The sequence below is a fragment of the Haliaeetus albicilla genome, chromosome 11 (genome assembly GCF_947461875.1).
Source record: "Haliaeetus albicilla chromosome 11, bHalAlb1.1, whole genome shotgun sequence".
In the NCBI taxonomy this organism is placed as follows: Eukaryota; Metazoa; Chordata; class Aves; order Accipitriformes; family Accipitridae; genus Haliaeetus; species Haliaeetus albicilla.
The window spans coordinates 24,271,014-24,288,733 of record NC_091493.1 but is presented as its reverse complement, the minus strand read 5'-3'; the positions used below and the strand labels follow the sequence as shown (position 1 = coordinate 24,288,733).

General features: G+C 37.0%; 1 protein-coding gene across 1 annotated transcript in view; it reads right to left on the bottom strand.

The window, feature by feature from the left end:
- The window catches only part of DNTT (DNA nucleotidylexotransferase), a 97,392-nt gene that overhangs the window by 32,141 nt on the left and 47,531 nt on the right, over nucleotides 1-17,720 (bottom strand). The window contains exon 8 of the mRNA XM_069796686.1: nucleotides 5,357-5,459. Within this exon, the coding sequence (XP_069652787.1) occupies nucleotides 5,357-5,459 (103 nt within the window). The remainder of the gene's footprint in view (nucleotides 1-5,356; nucleotides 5,460-17,720) is intronic.

Sequence of the window (17,720 nt, the reverse complement as noted above, 5' to 3'; positions counted from 1 at the left end):
CTCTTCTGCATCAACTTTACTTAGTTTTCAGTCATTTTTTCCAGCTTGCTATTCATTACAGGAATATATAGTAGTAAATGAAACAGGGTAAATTTAACGTGTCAGTTTTTGCTGCATTGCCCGTATTAAAAATGAAGAAATTCTCTTTACCTAAAGTCATCCTGGATACCACACTTACTAAAGGTCCTCCCTTTGAGATCTCTCAGTTGCTTGAAGAGTACAAATTCTGCCTGTTAAACCACAGCATTTAGAGATGGATCTCTTCTCTCTTTTGTTTCCCTCATCCTATTTTCATACTTACGAACTTCAAGGGAACACTCCTTGGGGTCCCTGAGATTTAACATCAAGCAATCAAGAAGAAGTTACACCAAATCAGTATTGGAGCCTTCCTACTGCTGTTTTCCCTTGCTGACTAGGCCATGTCTTCTACCTGAATACATTTTAAGTATTTGCAGATGGCCACAGTTAGCAAGTGTGACTAGGAAGATGTTTTAGGACTACCTCTCTCTGGGTTACTCTGTAGCGTTTTTTCATAGTTTGTTGGCTGGGCAATTTCTAAAGCTAATAGGAAGAGCATGAGAGGATGTAGACCACTGTAAATATCTGCTTCAACTTTAAAAAAATGCAATTAGGCAACAATTACACAAGTGCTGAATTCAACAAGCAATTGACACCTGATTCAAAGTCAGGATATTGCCTTTAAATAGGAGCCAAAGCTTAGGTCATATCCATTGGGATAATGTTTCCAATTAACCTAATTTGATTAGGCACTGGACATCACCATCACCCCATAAAGTAAAGCTGAAATGGCACTTCTGTACATTTTGGAAAAGTATTGCCTGAAAGGGCAGTCAGCTATGAAGATTGTGTGAAGCTCTGGCTACTACTAGGTGCAAAAGAGCAGCCTTCTCATTACTCTGTGCCAGGGAATCTGCAGTTCTTTGCAAATTTCAGCTTGATCTATACACCATAAAGTGCTGTAGACTTTGTTTACACAATCGTTTTAAAATGTGGGCATTTTCATTTCACAAATTTACAACATCATCAAAACCAAATGTATGTTTTTAGGGCAGTTATGTTAATACCCACAACAATTTTCCCTTTTAAGAATGATTATACACTTTTACTTAAATAGACTGGGTGCTGGCACATCAATAGCATTGATATTGGAGTAAATCCATGATCAAACTGAGGAAAAGTGTGAATTTCTAGAAAAATATGAAATCAACAGCTGAAAAATCAATCCAAATATGGTCATTAGCATTCTTTGTCATTTTTAATTAAATGAAATCCTATCCTATTTTTAATGCTACAAGCTGTCATTATTCAATTGTTGGTAGCTGGATTAATTCTGTTAAAGCTAAGTAGGACCATTTTATACCGACTGAAGATGTAAACCAGTATGTTTTTCTGAAATGTATATATGTTGTTGCTCTTAATTTCCTTCTGAGCTGGTTTAATAAAGTGAAACTGGATTTTTTTCAGTGAAATACCTATAGCTAATCCAAAATAGGATCTAGGCATGTTAGTTGAGAAAAATCAATACCTAGGTGAGGCACATGGAATTCTATAAAGTGGAACAGCTCAAAGAACTTATGCCTGGGAGCAGTCAGACCTGTTAGGGTGAGGAATCATTAGCAAATGGCATCAAAGGTTTGATCAGCAATACAAAGCTTTGCAGCTGCTGCATAACCATGCAGCTGCCTTGGCCCCTTTTTCATCTTGAAGTTCCCTGTACATCAGAATGGTCTAATTCTGGGCATGTCCTGAACAGCCTGGTTTTAACAGCAATGGACAGACCAGCACTGGAATCCAGGAATGAAGATGTTTCTCTCTCTCTATGCCATGAGCACTTGCAGTGGTGAGCAAGATAAACTGATAGATAGATAGGGACATATACATACATACTTACCCACATACAGATATACAACACACACCAGAAGGATCAGATGTCATAAGAAATGCCACTGCTGCCTGGATCTTCACATGAAACATAGCAGGAAATGGAATGCTTCTGCCCATTTTATGCAATAACCTCATAAGCAGGACAATCAGATTCAGCCCCATCCTCTGCCTAAAGCGATTTAAGCCAAGTTCTCTCATGTCCAGTGCTCTAACCACCATGCAATAGCCTGTTTTAGGTAAGAACGTCCTCAGCTCCTGCTGAAGCAGAGCCAGAATGCAACAAAAATTCATAATGCATTGAGTCAAAAGGTGAGACAATATCTGTTCACAAAGGAGGTCTGCATCCTTATGGGCAGAGCGTTCATCTGAAAAAAATAAGCTCTTTGTTCTGGCCTTTTAACCGTTTCTGTATCTTAGAAACAGGTTTTATTGCTGCTAAAATCCAGCTGTCACTCAATAATGAATGTGCTGCTGTTCTGTGAACCCTGTTTACAAAAAAATATTTCCAGCAATGAAAAAGTGAGACTGGTTACTTGCTCCTCACCATCCACCTTAATGGGACATCAAGGCTTTCCCTTCCTGACCTATTCACTTCAGCAAGGGTGAATAATAGATTGTAAAACAGACCAGTAATATACTAAAATAAGTAAGCACAGGCAGGCATCTACATTCTTCATTTTCCTAAAAGTCAAAAGAAAAATGCAACATTATACTTACCTGAATACAAAGGGAAAAAATGAAGAGTGCAGGAATGTCTGTAGCAATGGTATCTCTTCCTTTGTTGAAAGTACATATGTAACTGTGCTAAATATAGCTATATAGGTTTTAAGCAAAAAAATGAGAATGTCTTTACACAGTATGTGAATGAAGCTGCATCGACACAGATGGCTCGGCCTATTTGGCCATGGACTACCAAACTCTAATGCCCAGAAGTAATTTCTTACTTTCTTTATGAAGCTTTTTGGAACCATTAAAACCATAACCTGCATTGCAGCTGCATCAAAGAGCATGATGGTGTTGATTTAACCGCTTAAGTTTTCAACATCTTTCAATGGAAGGATCTTGTTACGTTAAACTTTTCAGCTAAGAAAAAGGCCCCTTAAACTATTTCAATAAGGCTGAGGTCCATAGTTTAGAAGTTAAACATTGCAGAATCCTTCACCAAGAGCTGCTGAAAGGACGTCAACATCGTGACCTCAGTGATGTTCTTTGATGAATTTGAGCTTTGAAGCAATAGCACAAAAGTGGAAAGCTGTGAAGCAGACGACAGATAGACTGTCAAAAAGTATAAAAGTGCTTTAGGTTTGGGGTTTTTTTGTGTCGTGTCCTCCCCCTTAGAAAGCAAAGGTAATAAAAAGGCAATAGGAGTGTAATTCCTCTCCTTTTTTGCATTTTGATTTTGCTGGCAGCTTATTATTTAGTAGCACCAGTAAAAGCCTGTCTATTACAACTGCCACAGTAGAGAGGCAGTATAGCTAGTAGAACAAGCCATAAAAATTCTGGAGGACAAGTAGAACACAGAAAATATTTGCCCATAGCTTTAATCCCTAGCTTCTTTGGGTTTGGTTTTTACAGCCATTGTGCATCTCCCCTTCTGACATTTTCTCCATGCTGGGATTCCTAGAGGAATCCTAATCTTTTCATCAAACCCTTGGCCACCCTTGACCTCCCATACTCTCCCTGTACTCACTTCTGCCAAATTTTATCCTTAAAAAAAAAAATAAAATAAGCAAGAACAATTTATTTTCTATTTCTTTCCTTTCAATTCCATTTAATGAAAGCAGCTCAGAATGACCTGAAAAGCTTCAGCAGTTGCCAGACTTCTCAGATCACAGCCATTGTTCTCATTAATGTAAGTAAGTAAGTGGAGTGTGATAGAATGGGAGAAGGAATGAAAGGCTGCACTTGGGGCAGGCTCTCGCCTCAGCCTGTCATTGCTTTTCCTTTCTGCTGTGTGATAATAAACATGATTTTTGGAGGACGCACACATGGCTTCCTAGTGGTTCCGGTCTGCTTAAGAAGGTAACAGGACAGCTTCCAAGAAGAAATGCAACTTTTCCAGAATAAAGGGAGTAGAATGTTTGAGAAAGAAACTTTACATAAATAATAAAAAGATAAAAATAGAGTAGCTCCTCAGGACTCATTAATTGCCACAGCTTCATTGTTTTTCATTGGAGTATGATAAATTATACCTGCTAGCAATCTACTTCAATACATACACTTTCCATACAGAATTAGGATGGAAATCACAGAAATCTAAATATTAATAATAATCTGTTAACTTTTCAAAGACCAAAAGCCAACTGAAGGAAAAGGAATTCAGCTAAGGATGTACTTTACCAGGAAAAAAATTCTGAAGCCCTTCCATTAAAGCCAACTGAAAAGTTTTGACCACCTCAAAACAGTTAACTTTATACAATCAGATAAGCTTTGTCTGGTTGGATGTTTTTAATCTTTCATGTGTTAACCCATTATACATTAATTAAAGTATATAGTTCAAGAATCTGTTCAAAAGCATCATCTCCAGGCTATCTGCACTGAAAGCTGACTTGACTTAGCAGTGGGGCATTTGGTGATTCACCTCAGACAGAGAATTGGCCCTTTACTTGTTAAAATGTCCTCAATTCCTTTGAACAGTACAGGTAGTAAATGTTGAAAAATATCTTAGCTGGCTAGAAAGGTAGAAGAAGAAACAAAAGCTTACTACTCCCAACATACTATATTTCTGACCTAGGAATATTTTGAGGTACCCGCACCTGTTATAATTCAGACTCTTCCAACTGTAAAGCTGCTTGAAACTGAAGAAAGCTGAATAGAAGAAAACCCAAAACCCTTAGATGAAAAATTCTTCTCTGAAATGTGTGCATTCTTCCAAACCCAGACATCATGGAAGATTATGTCAATTTTGACAATATTCCAATGGAAGCCAGGAAAAATGCTAATCTATGGGCTGAAAGGAAGCCAGAATTCCAGGCCTTTGGTACCCAAGCTTCAGACTTGCTCACCTCACACCATGAGGTCACCCAAATCCACTACACTTAAAGCTGGAGCTCCCTGAAGTAGTTTCCCTTGGAAGAACCTACTCCCATCTCAAGGAGAAATCAAGCAAATACAGTTTTGTTTCAAAGTATAAGAACACTTTTGCTGTGTCAGTCAAAACTCCACCTAGCTCAATGTCTTACCTCTGACTAGCTGCATATTCTTAGGGTAAGATATAACAGAATGTGTGTAGAGTACTTCTGATATAACCTTCAACTTTAGCATTCAGAGCTGGAGGATGCACCTACATCATCATTATTAATAACCAAATAGACCAATATCCAATTTTAAAATATTGCAGTCATGTAAAAGGAGTCATGTAAAAGGAGTCAACATTCTTTAAGCACTACATAGGCTTCATTCAGTACTGTTAGAATATGTCTTTTCTGGCCAAATGTTATTGAGTTCATACCTGCTTTTTCCATAAGTCAACAACTTTATGCAGAAGTTCATCATCTTCTTTTGGTCCTGGATTGGTGATCAAAAAATCTATATCATGTCCAATCTTCTTACCCCTGGAAGCAATAAATAACAAGAAGGCTAAAAGAGTTAAGTTCCTGTTGAATTTCACACTACTTTTGAAGAGAATATTTTTGCTGCGTTATAAAAAAAGTTTGCAGCATAAAGTGATAGCAATGTTTCTTGAAACATAATCAAAATGGAATCTTCTATTTCTTTTATCGGGTTTGTCAGTGTTCTTTGTTAAGCAATAATTCAAGCTTTTTGATGTATTTTCTCTGTTGTTCAACTAGATATTGCAGATCCATTTGCTGATGTTAAATATCTCTCTGTCTTCCCCTTAAGTCCTGGAAAAGGTTTCAGTCATCTTTGGATAAAAAAAACATAATCAAAATACAATAGTACATATTATGAATCCCGTGCAGTAACAGCAGATAAACTTGCCAGTCTGACTAATGCAGGCTTAAATATTCTTCTTTAGCTTTTGATGGACACTTTAATGAACAAAACTGTGATTAAGAATAATTTTATTGTTTCTTTTAATGGCAGACATAAAAATCCCTGAGTATTTTACATTTCTTCTCTTTTAAAATATAACAATGCTTTTTGCAGAGATTGAGCTTGATTTTTTTTCAAGAACAGTTCAGCCTTAATGCGACTAAAGCTTGTTTATTATATCCACTAAGGATTTCACAACTAAATCAATATGCACAAAGTTTAATTGTAAATCTTCTTAATGAAAAATGGTGTCATAACCTCTTGTTTCTCTTCATTTAAGTCTAAGCATTCAGCTTGCCTTTCATCCACTTACCAAATGCGTTAAACCTAAGTCAGATTAAGATGTAGCTATCATTGGAAAACAGGCAAAAGCGTGCTGTCGGAATGCTTCCCTTCAGAATTATAAAATGTTTGAGAACATTTGAAAATTTATCTTAAGAGTGCAATTCATCTGAGGATTGCAGAACCAATACAAGGTTTTCATTTTGGTCTAAATACTGCAACAGGGACTGCATACATATCTATTTATTGGCTGTAACCAGGCCAGCCTAAGGAGAAAGGAGCAGAGGAGATATTTCTGCAACTAGGTGCAGTATGCAAGAGGCAGAGTAAGCACCCAAAATGTGGAGTAGTGGCACTTAAGTGTAAAACTCCAAATCTTTTTCTTGTGTTCAGGGGAAGAGTCTCTTCTTGCTGATGTTCACAAGGGTACACAATATTATAGCTGAGGTGGGTTTCAGTTCAACATTGTGTCCAGTATTCAGAGAACTTGTGAACTGTTATACAAGCAGTGAAAATGGGAACTGTACAAAACAAAAGATTTGCTTTTTTGTATTTCATGAAATAGTTTGTTCTTTTAAAATAGCGCATAAAACCAAATTTTATTTCTTAAACTTGGAAATTTGTAGGAATAGAATTGATTGGCAGACATGTCAACTCCCATTTGCATGACAGGAAATCATCTAACTGATGGATAGTTGAACAGCATTAGCAGCAAGATGTAAGGAAATGAAAATCTAGGTTTTACATTTGACAAGCAGTCTAACCCACTATAATGCAACTATTGTGCCATGTCTGCAGCAAAGTCAAAACTGCTTAAACAGGTGGAAATGATTTCAAAAGAAGTTTCAAACAAAGCATCAGTCTAGGCTTAGAAACCGAACAGCAATTCAAACTCAAGAAGTTAAAAAACATTTAGTATTCCATGTAACACTTTCCGAGTTATTTTGTAGGATGACATTCATTATCTCTTAAATTACCATAATAATCCAAAGCTCTTACATAACACTTTTTACTTACATGTCTCAAAATGTTTTTTGAAAGGGAAGGAATTTACTATTCCTATCTTAGAGATCCAGAAAGTGGCATAAGAAAACTTGCCTAAAATTATATTTAAAAAAAAAATCAAAGGAAGAAATTAGAAGCCGATGGAATTGGGATCTGACTCCAGATTCTTCCTCTGGTACTTGACACATCTACAAAATCCTGCATCAATCCAGCCATAAAATCCCAAGAAATCCAAGGTGTTTCACTGGCCATCTATTTCCCAAGACAGAGAGCATTTATTGAAACACTTTTTATTTGTGAAGTTAGTGTTTAAATATCATATAAAAGCACACAATATAAAATCATTGTTATTGTCAGAGTTATTTCAGCTTCTCTTTGAACTAATTCACATTGGATTAATTTCTGACTGAATTTGTGAGGCTGTTACTAGAACACTTAGTCTAATTTCCACTAGTACTCTTTACCAAATAACGTATTTCACCCTTGAAAAATTTATTATCTTCCTTAAAATAGAAAAACAATCTAGTAAATTAAAAAACTGTATAATATATACTGCTCATGGCTTGTAAATCATGCAAAAAGATGCAGTAAAGTGCACATAGATTCAGACCATCATTCTATTGAAGCTGAAGGAAATGTGGCCATTGATTTCAGCAGAGTAGGGCTTTTCATCTATATATTTATGTATTTATGTGTGTATACATACAAATGTACAACCATGGGTATTCATAAAATTACATAAAAGGCACATAGGATGGGATAGTACCAAGGTGCTCTGTCCCCAGCTCAGGAAGTATGTAAATACCTGTATTTGTTTATCAACAATTAACTCTATCTGCACATCAACAGTTCACTGAAGCTAAAGCCAACTGTATACCTAAAGACTAGATATGATACAGGACTTGATCATATACAAGTTAAACACCATGGTACAAGACATGTGGTCTTCAAACTGGATATGAAAACCCAGAATTCATCACCTGATTAAGTGCCTCAGAGATGAAACCTCAATCTCTTATTCATTCCTGAAGTTTTCCAAGAGGAACGCTGCAGGCTGCAGTCTTTTTCAAAACCCTTCACATTCAAGAAAGCAGGTTCCTTACACAGGTTGACTAAGCATCATTCACTTGAAATGAAAACAAACACTTTGTTTGGAAAACAAACACCAAATTGATGCTATCAGTGCCTGGATTTGTATTGCATTTGGTAGCCCAGTGATTGGTGCAGTGATTCCTTGTCTTTTTATTGCCTTATTTTTCTCAGTTAGGAATATTGGCAATGTTCCCGCTTCACAGGAGGCATCTCTTCAGTCTCCTCTCCTTCTGCCTTCCACTGGGGTACAGTTCCAGGACCAGAGTTCAGAGATAGCCTTTGGGTCCACGCCAGTGTCCACAGGTTATTTACTTACTTGTTATTAGCTATTGGATTAAAACCACTCAGCCAGGAAGGAGAACACTGTTTAATGTTTTCACAGCCAAGTTATTTGTCATCCACTGACTGTGAAATACAAAATACAGAGCCAGTGCTTGGTGTAGGGAGCAGAGTCTTGATAATTCTCCTCTCTAAATGGGCATCCTAGTCAGTACGCTATATCACACTCTCCCTGGGTCTACAAATCTCCCATTTTATGCTGCAGGGTGGCATAAATCCACCCAGGCTAGTGATTTTAGCACACTAATGGATGGTGGGAGATGTAGGGATTTGATTCTGGCAGGCCACTGTCTATGTACTCTAATCACAAGGCTTTGATATAAAATTTGAGTACTATTTAAAAAATAAAAACAGCTGCAATGACATTTTAGAAAAAATAATACACATCCTCTTAATGTGTATGAGAGTTGCTCAGAGCTTGTCTGTTTTCTAGGCCTCTGTCCTGGGTTCAGCTGGGATAGAGTTAATTTTTACAGGAACCTGGGAGGTGGGGGGCATAGCTGGGGCAGCTGACCTGAACTGGCCAAGGAGCTATTGCATACCATGTGACATCATGCTCAGTATATAAATGGGGAGCGGGCCCAGGGGAGCTCTCTCAACTTTCGGTGGGGGAAGTGGCGGACCGTCGGGTTCCGGGTGGTGAGCAGTTGCACTGTGCATCACTCTTTTTGTATATCCTTTCATTAGTACCGTTGTTGTTGTTGTAACTTCTCTTTTTTTGTGTTGTCCCAGTAAACTGCCCTTATCTCAGCCCTCAAGGTTCCGGTTTTTTTTCTTTTTCTCTCCTCCAATTCTCCTCCCTACCCCACCGGAGGGGGCAGGAGGAGTGAGCGAGCGGCTGGCGTGGTCCTTTGTTACCGGCTGGGCTGAAACCGCTACAGCCTCCTATGAAATGAGAGTGATAATCTGTCTAGTTTTTTGATCCCCTCTGGGCATAAGCAGGATGTGGGAAATTATTTGCTTATACCTGGAAATGCTGGGGCTGTTATGAAGCAAAAGCGTAGGTGACCCTAGGAGCAGAGCAATCAGGGTCATGACTGGGGAGTTTAGGTTTCTGAGGCTTTGAACAGGAAAAGACATGGATTCAAGTTTTGGATTTGCTATTCAGATCTGCTTACATCTTCTTTTCTTTAAATCTAAACCTGAATCCTTGTTGGGCTGGAGCTATAAGAAACCCAGCACCTTGCAGAACTGAAATTGCAGTTTAAGTTTTGTCCTAATAATTTATTCAAGCCTGAAGACTATAAAAGACAGAGCACCGTTAATTAACTGTGTTCAGTTCTTGGCTGACTAAACTTGTATAAAGCTGGTAAGCATTTCTTAGTAGTCAATTTATTACCTTTAAGGTTGTTGGAGTTTTCTTTTTTGCTGTTATTGTTTTAATATAAAATCTAGATTCCAAGTCATCAAACATAACTGTCATTATGACTAAAACTTAAACATACGAACGTATGGCAAAAGATAATCATATTGTCTTAATCTACAAGGGCAACATCTGCATGATTAGACATTTTAGAGTAGTATATGTGCAAAGTATTTTGAAATCCCAGGATATTACATAACAGCTAAGCCATATCAATGACAATTCTGATAAAGTGACTTTAGTTGAGGAAAGATAGACTGACATTCCTCTACCACTCACAAAACTTCACTAATGGAGGAGCTTAAATCACTTTTTTGCAGTGATGAGTTATGTGTCAAAACCCTGAAAACCATTAAGCAATCTTTGTGCTTATACAGAATTCAAGTGGATACGGAAGATGATACTGTATTTCCACATACGTGCTTGCATTAGGTAAAACCGTAAGCTTTTCTTAACCTTGCAAGCCCCCAAAGTGCATGAAATACAAAATGAACATCAACAGCCTGTGTTTATGAGTAACTGCATCTCCTGCTCAGGCATATTTCTAGGAAATATAAGCATCAAAGTAAAATCACAGACAGCACAACACCTTTGGATGGATCTGTCATAAAAATGATTTATTATTGCCTTTACTATTGACATTGTATTATGCATAGTAATATTACTCACTTTTCAGTGTTGCCAAAATATGCTTGGCTTTACCTGCTCACCAAGGAAAGGCATTTCTCCCTTGAAATGTTGCAGTCTAAGTCCTAGAGTTGTTCGCCACCATCTTCTCTATCAGCTCCCTTCAACTGTGAAGGCTCTTCTCCAAGAGCAAACCCTTTCTTCAGCTATGGTCAAATGTATCCAAGTCTGGCATTATTCACAGTACATACACACAGCCCTGTATTTTCCAGCTAAGCTTGCTGTACTGTAGTTTTTCTTCACTGGCTTCCTCTATCTCCAGTTTTCTTTCAGGTCTCTTTAATTTTGCCCTACAACATGATTCCTCCCTTTTTTTCACCATATGGATAATTTATTTTTAAAAATATGTTATGCTCTACTGCAGTGACATTCTTACTCTTGTCTGCTTAGCATTCAGAGACCATGGGAATGATAAGGTGGAATATACAGATCTAGGTATTTTTTTGTTTCCCTGGAATTTTTTCCTGGTTTGATTTTACAGGCTCTGTATTGGATTTTTTTTCTTATTGGGCGTACCTCACTTATTCTTTTTCACCAACAGCTTTTTAAAATGTACCCATTAGTTTTCAAGTTCCTAGAGTCATATTCTGAAAGATGTTAAGTTTTCTCTCATTTGACAATCCAACTGTTACCCTGCTGTTGAATACACCAGAACAAATAGGATAAATCCTTGGATAAAAGTCTTCTGTGAAGTCCTTCAAACCATTAAAGTGATTAACTGAATGGCCTACCTGCAGCACTAGATGATCATAAAAATTACTTCTGACTTTAAAACCCCGCACACTGTACTAGATTAGTCTTTGGTTTATTTAGGTTGTTTAGTAATGGGTCACCGTGATGTTTTGCTTTAGAGACTGCATTTTCTTGTTTTCAGAGGTTCACACTTCATTCAAAGTGGGATTATAATAGTTTTTACAAATCCTTCTCAAGCAAAACTCTGACTTCACTTCTGTGTGAAAACAGTTCTCCAGTTGAATGATTTCCCTCGGATCTGTCCTTGTCGGCTAAATAACAAATTATTTGCCTGACTTCTGATTAGAAATACAAAGTGAACTTTGTTTTGTTGGTTAGAAATTTTGGACCAGGAATCCATTTTAGTATCAGACTTTCCAGGGCAGTCTAAAATACTCTTTCTTCACAGCTGCCACATCCTGTAATTCAATTGATTCTCAACATCATCTTAGGATGGGCACTTGAGCACTCTTTTGGGGGAAGAAGGCACTTAATATTCAGAAGAAAAAGTTTTTCAATAGCTGCTCAGAAAGATCATCAGAGATGACTGGCCCACTGGCTCTGGAGACAAGCTGGCCAACTTGTATTTCTGTTTCTCAAAAAACAGATAGAAAATTTCCAAATACTTTGGTTTTTTTTCATTTTGTAACAGTCACAGCATAGTCAAGTCTCCATTTATTAAGCAAATCCTATCTATTCCTTATTCAGACAAAATTCTTGTTGGCATAATGATAGCATTCTAAGTGTTGAATGAGGCTGCATGTGTACTAAATCCTTCAGTGTTTGCACACGCATACTGAACTTCACACATGAGAACACCGCCATGCATATCAGCAGCATTAATCACTTGCATGAAGCCAAGAATATATATTTAAGAACCTGGAAGACTAACAACTAATGTGCTTATTTCCAACATCTGATCAGCTATATTAAATAATAAAGACGCATAAATTTATGTGGGGTTCTTGGAATGAAGCAAATTAATTGCATACAATTAATTACATAATAAATCTTCAAATCATACACTCATTTGACTGCCACAAAATATAACATAATGAAGTTAGGACAAATAATGGAGAACAGAAACAGATTTGACATAGATATTTCAGGCTTCTTTCTATTTGACTGAACCTTTTATTCCTGTTAAAATTGTGTGATAATATTGATTGTGGAAGAAGGCACATGAACTTTTAAACATTTGATATTGGCTAATGTTCTGAGTTAGTCTGTCTGATGAAACTGGATTTTATTTACTAAACCAGTACATTTATGATAATAGTAATATTCAGATTTGGCAGACTGAAATGGTTTTTAAAAACGTTAATGGATGTTTTAACGCATATAATTTGAAGCCTTTACATTGAACAAGAAAAAACCTATAGCTGTGAAATAGCTTCCTGAGAATGATTGCTATCGGGAAAGACAGCAAAAAAAATCAGGCCATCAGGAATTGCTATGCAACCAATATTCACCACAAAACTGGTAAGATTTTTAAACTCTCACTTTCCTGACCATTTTATTGTATAGTTGTATTTTGATACAGAAAGCAGGGAAAATCAGTAAAAGTAAACCTTAGATAGCATGTAGAGAGTATGCACAAAATACCAGAGGATATAAGTCTCCCTTCCTTCCAAAGAGCTCAGATTAAAAGCAACCCAGCTGAAATTCATTTGTAGAGCAAGCTGGATACTAGCTAAAATGCTGAAAGCCGATATAAAAAGATGACGAGTCCTTTATTTGTGGAAAGAAATATGGGAATTCATTACATGTTAAATTAAGCGTCATCTTCTCTGCATTCTTCTTTTGGGAAATGCAGGGAGGACAGCTTCCAGACAGATATCCCCAAGTGATTTGAAAATATGTGAGGCCATTTGAATATTTCCTTGAATATAGATGAGCAATATGCATAAACATCTAGCAGACCAAATGCAGTTGCTGAAGTGATGATTGTGTGGCAATGGAAAAGGGATTAAATGTTGCAGAAGATTACACATAGCTAAAGGAATGGACAAATTGTGATATAGCACAATGAACTTTTGTTTAAGCAGCAAAGAGAAAGCTTGGACAAGTAGCAGAATCACTCATTTTAGATATAGCAAACAAATATTTTATAAGTACCATAAAATGCGTGTTCCTGATGGAAAACTCTAGTAGACACACTGTGCATGCATAGTCAAATATATAATTACAGCTGTAATCAAACATGCACACACATGCATACATAGTTCAAAGATTTCTCTCTGCCTATTCTGATGTTGATGCCATATTTTTACTCAAGGGAGCTATCCTCTACGCTGGGTCCAATTTAACTCCCACTGTACTGGCAACATAGAACTATTATTTGACATCAGCCAAGTTTGACCAAATAGAACTATCATGGTAATGCTGTCTTTAATAACCGTAGTCCTGATTAAGGTATCTCTACTACCTGTGTTCCACCAGCATATGCATTCTCAGAAGAGGAACAGAAATTTTTATTCCAAGTCTCAGGTAGTCTGCATGCTTGGGGGTCTGCTTATTAAGCAGTCTTTGCTGAGACCTTGAACAAGAGATGGACAATTTCTTATGGCCAGATATTAAAATAATTCTGAGTTACTGTCCCTCAAACTATGAAGAACTACAGCTTTTTCTTGGATAAACCCCATTATAAAGAGGAAAAAAATCTTTAAGCTGGACGTACTGGAGTGTGACAGTGCTACAACGATTACATAGAAGGTAAAATCCTGGACTGTTTAACAGCCAGAGGAGAAAAATCCCATTGATTGCAAAGTAGTCACAGATTTCATTCAGCCAAGAATAATTCTTGGCTGTAATACTACAGATTTTCAAAACCTTTTTCCATAATGTTGCATATTCAGGTATAAGTTACTAGCAGATTAATACAATATAAATGCAAAGTAGACCAATAAGTAAAATTCTCAGAATATGTTGCCTGAGTGAATTTACTCAATTCAGACTTTAATCAGAAATCAATTCTTTCAGCACGCTTTCTTCTGACCTTTTTTTCAGGTCTGAAATCTGGACCTAGTATAAGTGGCTTTATTGACTTAAAAGGACATTGACCTTTGCTACGAATGTAGGAAGGAACAAGGCACTTTCCAAGCAAATGAACAGAACCATATCTGCGCAAGGGTTTCTGCAACAGTGATTTCATGCTGAAGGATTTTGTTGAATGGCAGAAATGATAATGTTTGCAACAGTCTCATTTCATTTGCAACACGAACTGGGTGATAGCTTAAAAGAAAGTTAGAAAATTATCTTGTTTGTGACAGAAAGGGTCTTCCAAATTACAATAAAATGCTGTAACATTTATTTGAAGTTATTTCCTCAGAAACTAGCAATTACATATTCTGATCAATGCTGTAAAGAGTATTAACAGCCTAAGTAGCAGCATAACACTATACCAGTCCATTACTATCATAAATGACCAGCTAAGCCCTGTACACCACACATAAGCTGTTCTTCAAATCACTGTCAGCTTTAGCTCAGCAGTTTTCCTTAATATTCAAGTCAGCTCCACATTTTCAAAACAACATTTAGATTCAACAGTGTCAATGCAATGGTGGTTCACACACATATAGAGTGGGTAGCAAGAAAATAAATGCTCACTGAACTCCAAAAGCATCTCAACCAAAGTTAACAATCCAAAAACACTGACACACAGAAAGCAGAGACAGCAAAATGCAAAAAGTGACTGTTTGCAAGCATGACTCACACTGTGCAATGATTACTTTGTCAGTGGAGGCAGAGTGGAAGGGGGAACGTTCAGCCAGAATAAACGAGGGGCACTCAAACATGCCAAAATCTACCAGCAGCTTCACTTGCTCTCTAGGTGCATGATCTTTATACCTCCACCTTAAAAGTGACAAAGACATAAGATTGATGAGGATGCCAGAGGCAAGATACCATTTTATAGTTCATCAAATTAGATAGTCAGAAGGCTCTTCTATACCATTTATCACATGAAGACATACTAAGCTTCCCAAAGGTTGTAGTTTTTGGAATCATAGATCGCTCCCATTCCAGAATTAAAACTCACAGAAGCCTTTCATTGCAGTACTGGGGTGGTAAATAGGAAGAGAGAGCTGTATAGGTTATCAGGTTATTTTATGCAATGGATAATTACAAATCCTATATCATAATTTTGCCTATGGTTATTAAAAAATGAACAACCAAGAAGTATCCCCCCCACCTTACCCTGAAAGTATCTATGGCAGGTGTCATTTGTTATTTCACCCCAAGTGAATGAATCCCAACACAGAACAACATACACAGTCAGTCCCTGCTTTTCAAAAATAAAGTAACATGTCTGAAGTAATGAGGAAAACAATAAAGCAAGATCTGATCAGGGCTCTGTGGAAGACAGATATGAGGGTATAGGAATATCTGGCTTCTTGGGATAATTTCTGCTCTCCTGGTTTGTTATTTGAATTAGATCCTAGCTGCCTTTGAAGGCAGTTTGATACTAGTGGTTCCCAGCCAGTGTCAAAATTAATTCTCTTCTCTTTCTAATACCATATAGGTGGTAATGTACTGTAAAATACCTGTTGAGATGAGAAGTGCCAATGTGGGAAAATACTTGCACAGACATTTCGTAGCTGGACTCCGATTTTAGTGCCCGGCCTTTCAGTCACCCTACTGCACTTGGTTTGCACAAGCTGATAAAAATTGAGAGTTGAGTATTTCTGGAAATCTAAACCCAAACTGACTGAAATTTTGTATTCCATATCAAAGGAAATTCTGGAATTCCTGTCTCTCAAGGATTAATTCTTCCCTGACTGTACATCACAGGGCTATTTTAGGGCATAATTAATATCTGTGAGAAGGTTTAATAGGATGCTGATGAATGTCTGAAATAGCAATAATCAAATGAAATTAACTGAAATAAATTCTGCCACCAGGAAAGACAATTAAAATTAAAACTGAATTCATGATATATTTAACTGAAAAGATACATACAGTTATGAGAGATACTCTGACTCATTTTGAGGCAATTTGTGGTTTAAAAAAAAAATTGCTGTTGTAGCTTTGTCTGCAGAATTACTTTTCCCACTGATTTAAGAATAAAATCATTTTAGATTAGACTGTCTCTGAAACAAAAACATAGTGAAAACTGAGCCAGTGTTCTCCTGGGCAGCTATAAATCAGGCTTCCACAAAGGTTTGAATTGCCAAAGATAGCACATAGCAGCTTCTTCACCCAGCCAAGTAATTCAACATAAACCCAGCTGAACTACATAAGTATTTGGCAAAGATTCACAGGTGTCTTCTCTGGAAGAGGTGCTTGAGGGTGGACACTTCATTAAAATGCTACTTTTCTTGCCCAGTGTAACACTAATTCTAATACACCAGGGGCAGAACTCATTTTCCATAGCTGTGGAAGCTATTTATTTTATTTTTGAAGTTAATCCAACTCTGCTATGAAGTAGCAATGGAAAAATCCCTTTCCCTTTAGGAGCAGAAACTTTACTCATATGGCATAAGGGAATATAGCTTTAATATTGGATACACAAAACAAGCACTTTTGTTTTCTCATTTATTCAGCAGGATATCAGCGCTATGGAGCATCAGTAGCTGCTGTTCAAGGAGACTTTTAGGGAAACACCTAACAATGCAGAGAATGCATTACTTAAAAGATCTTTCTTGTATCAAGTCAGGATAAAGTGTCACCTGCTGCAGCAGAAGGGATCACATCTCTGGATATTTCTGCGAGTTATGCTCTGAGGGTGAAAATCACTGAAGTGAGGAGAATCAGTGCAAAACCTGTGCAATACCACTTAAATCTTACTTAAAACCTAATTTCACCCTCAGTGACTACATTGCCTCAAAAAAAGTACAGTAATGCGTGCCATTCACCTAGTCTCTCATTAAACACGCTTTGAAAGACCAAGCATATGTCATGCTATGCTTGACTGTGTGTGTCTTTTATGACCCCAAAGAAACCTAAACACTGTTTCTCAGAGTACAAGACACCTGGGTACTGCATGTCATGCTGATGTCTTTTTCAAGCTTTGCTTTAGCAGATATGGGATGTTACTTCAATGCAATAAGAAAAGATAAATCAGAAAATGGTTATAACTGACTAGAAAACATTATTGTACAAACAAAAGCATTACAGACAATGATCGACCTATTTTTGTATGTATTATCTTCAGGAGGACCACCTATTACTCACATACTGAAACTAATTCCCTTCAACCTTAACTCAACCTCAGAGCTGTTAAAAAAAACAAAATGAAAAAAATTCTGTGAAACACAGTAACAAAATTAGATTTCAACTTAATTTATTACACACTATTAAAACTGTTTATAAAACTAGT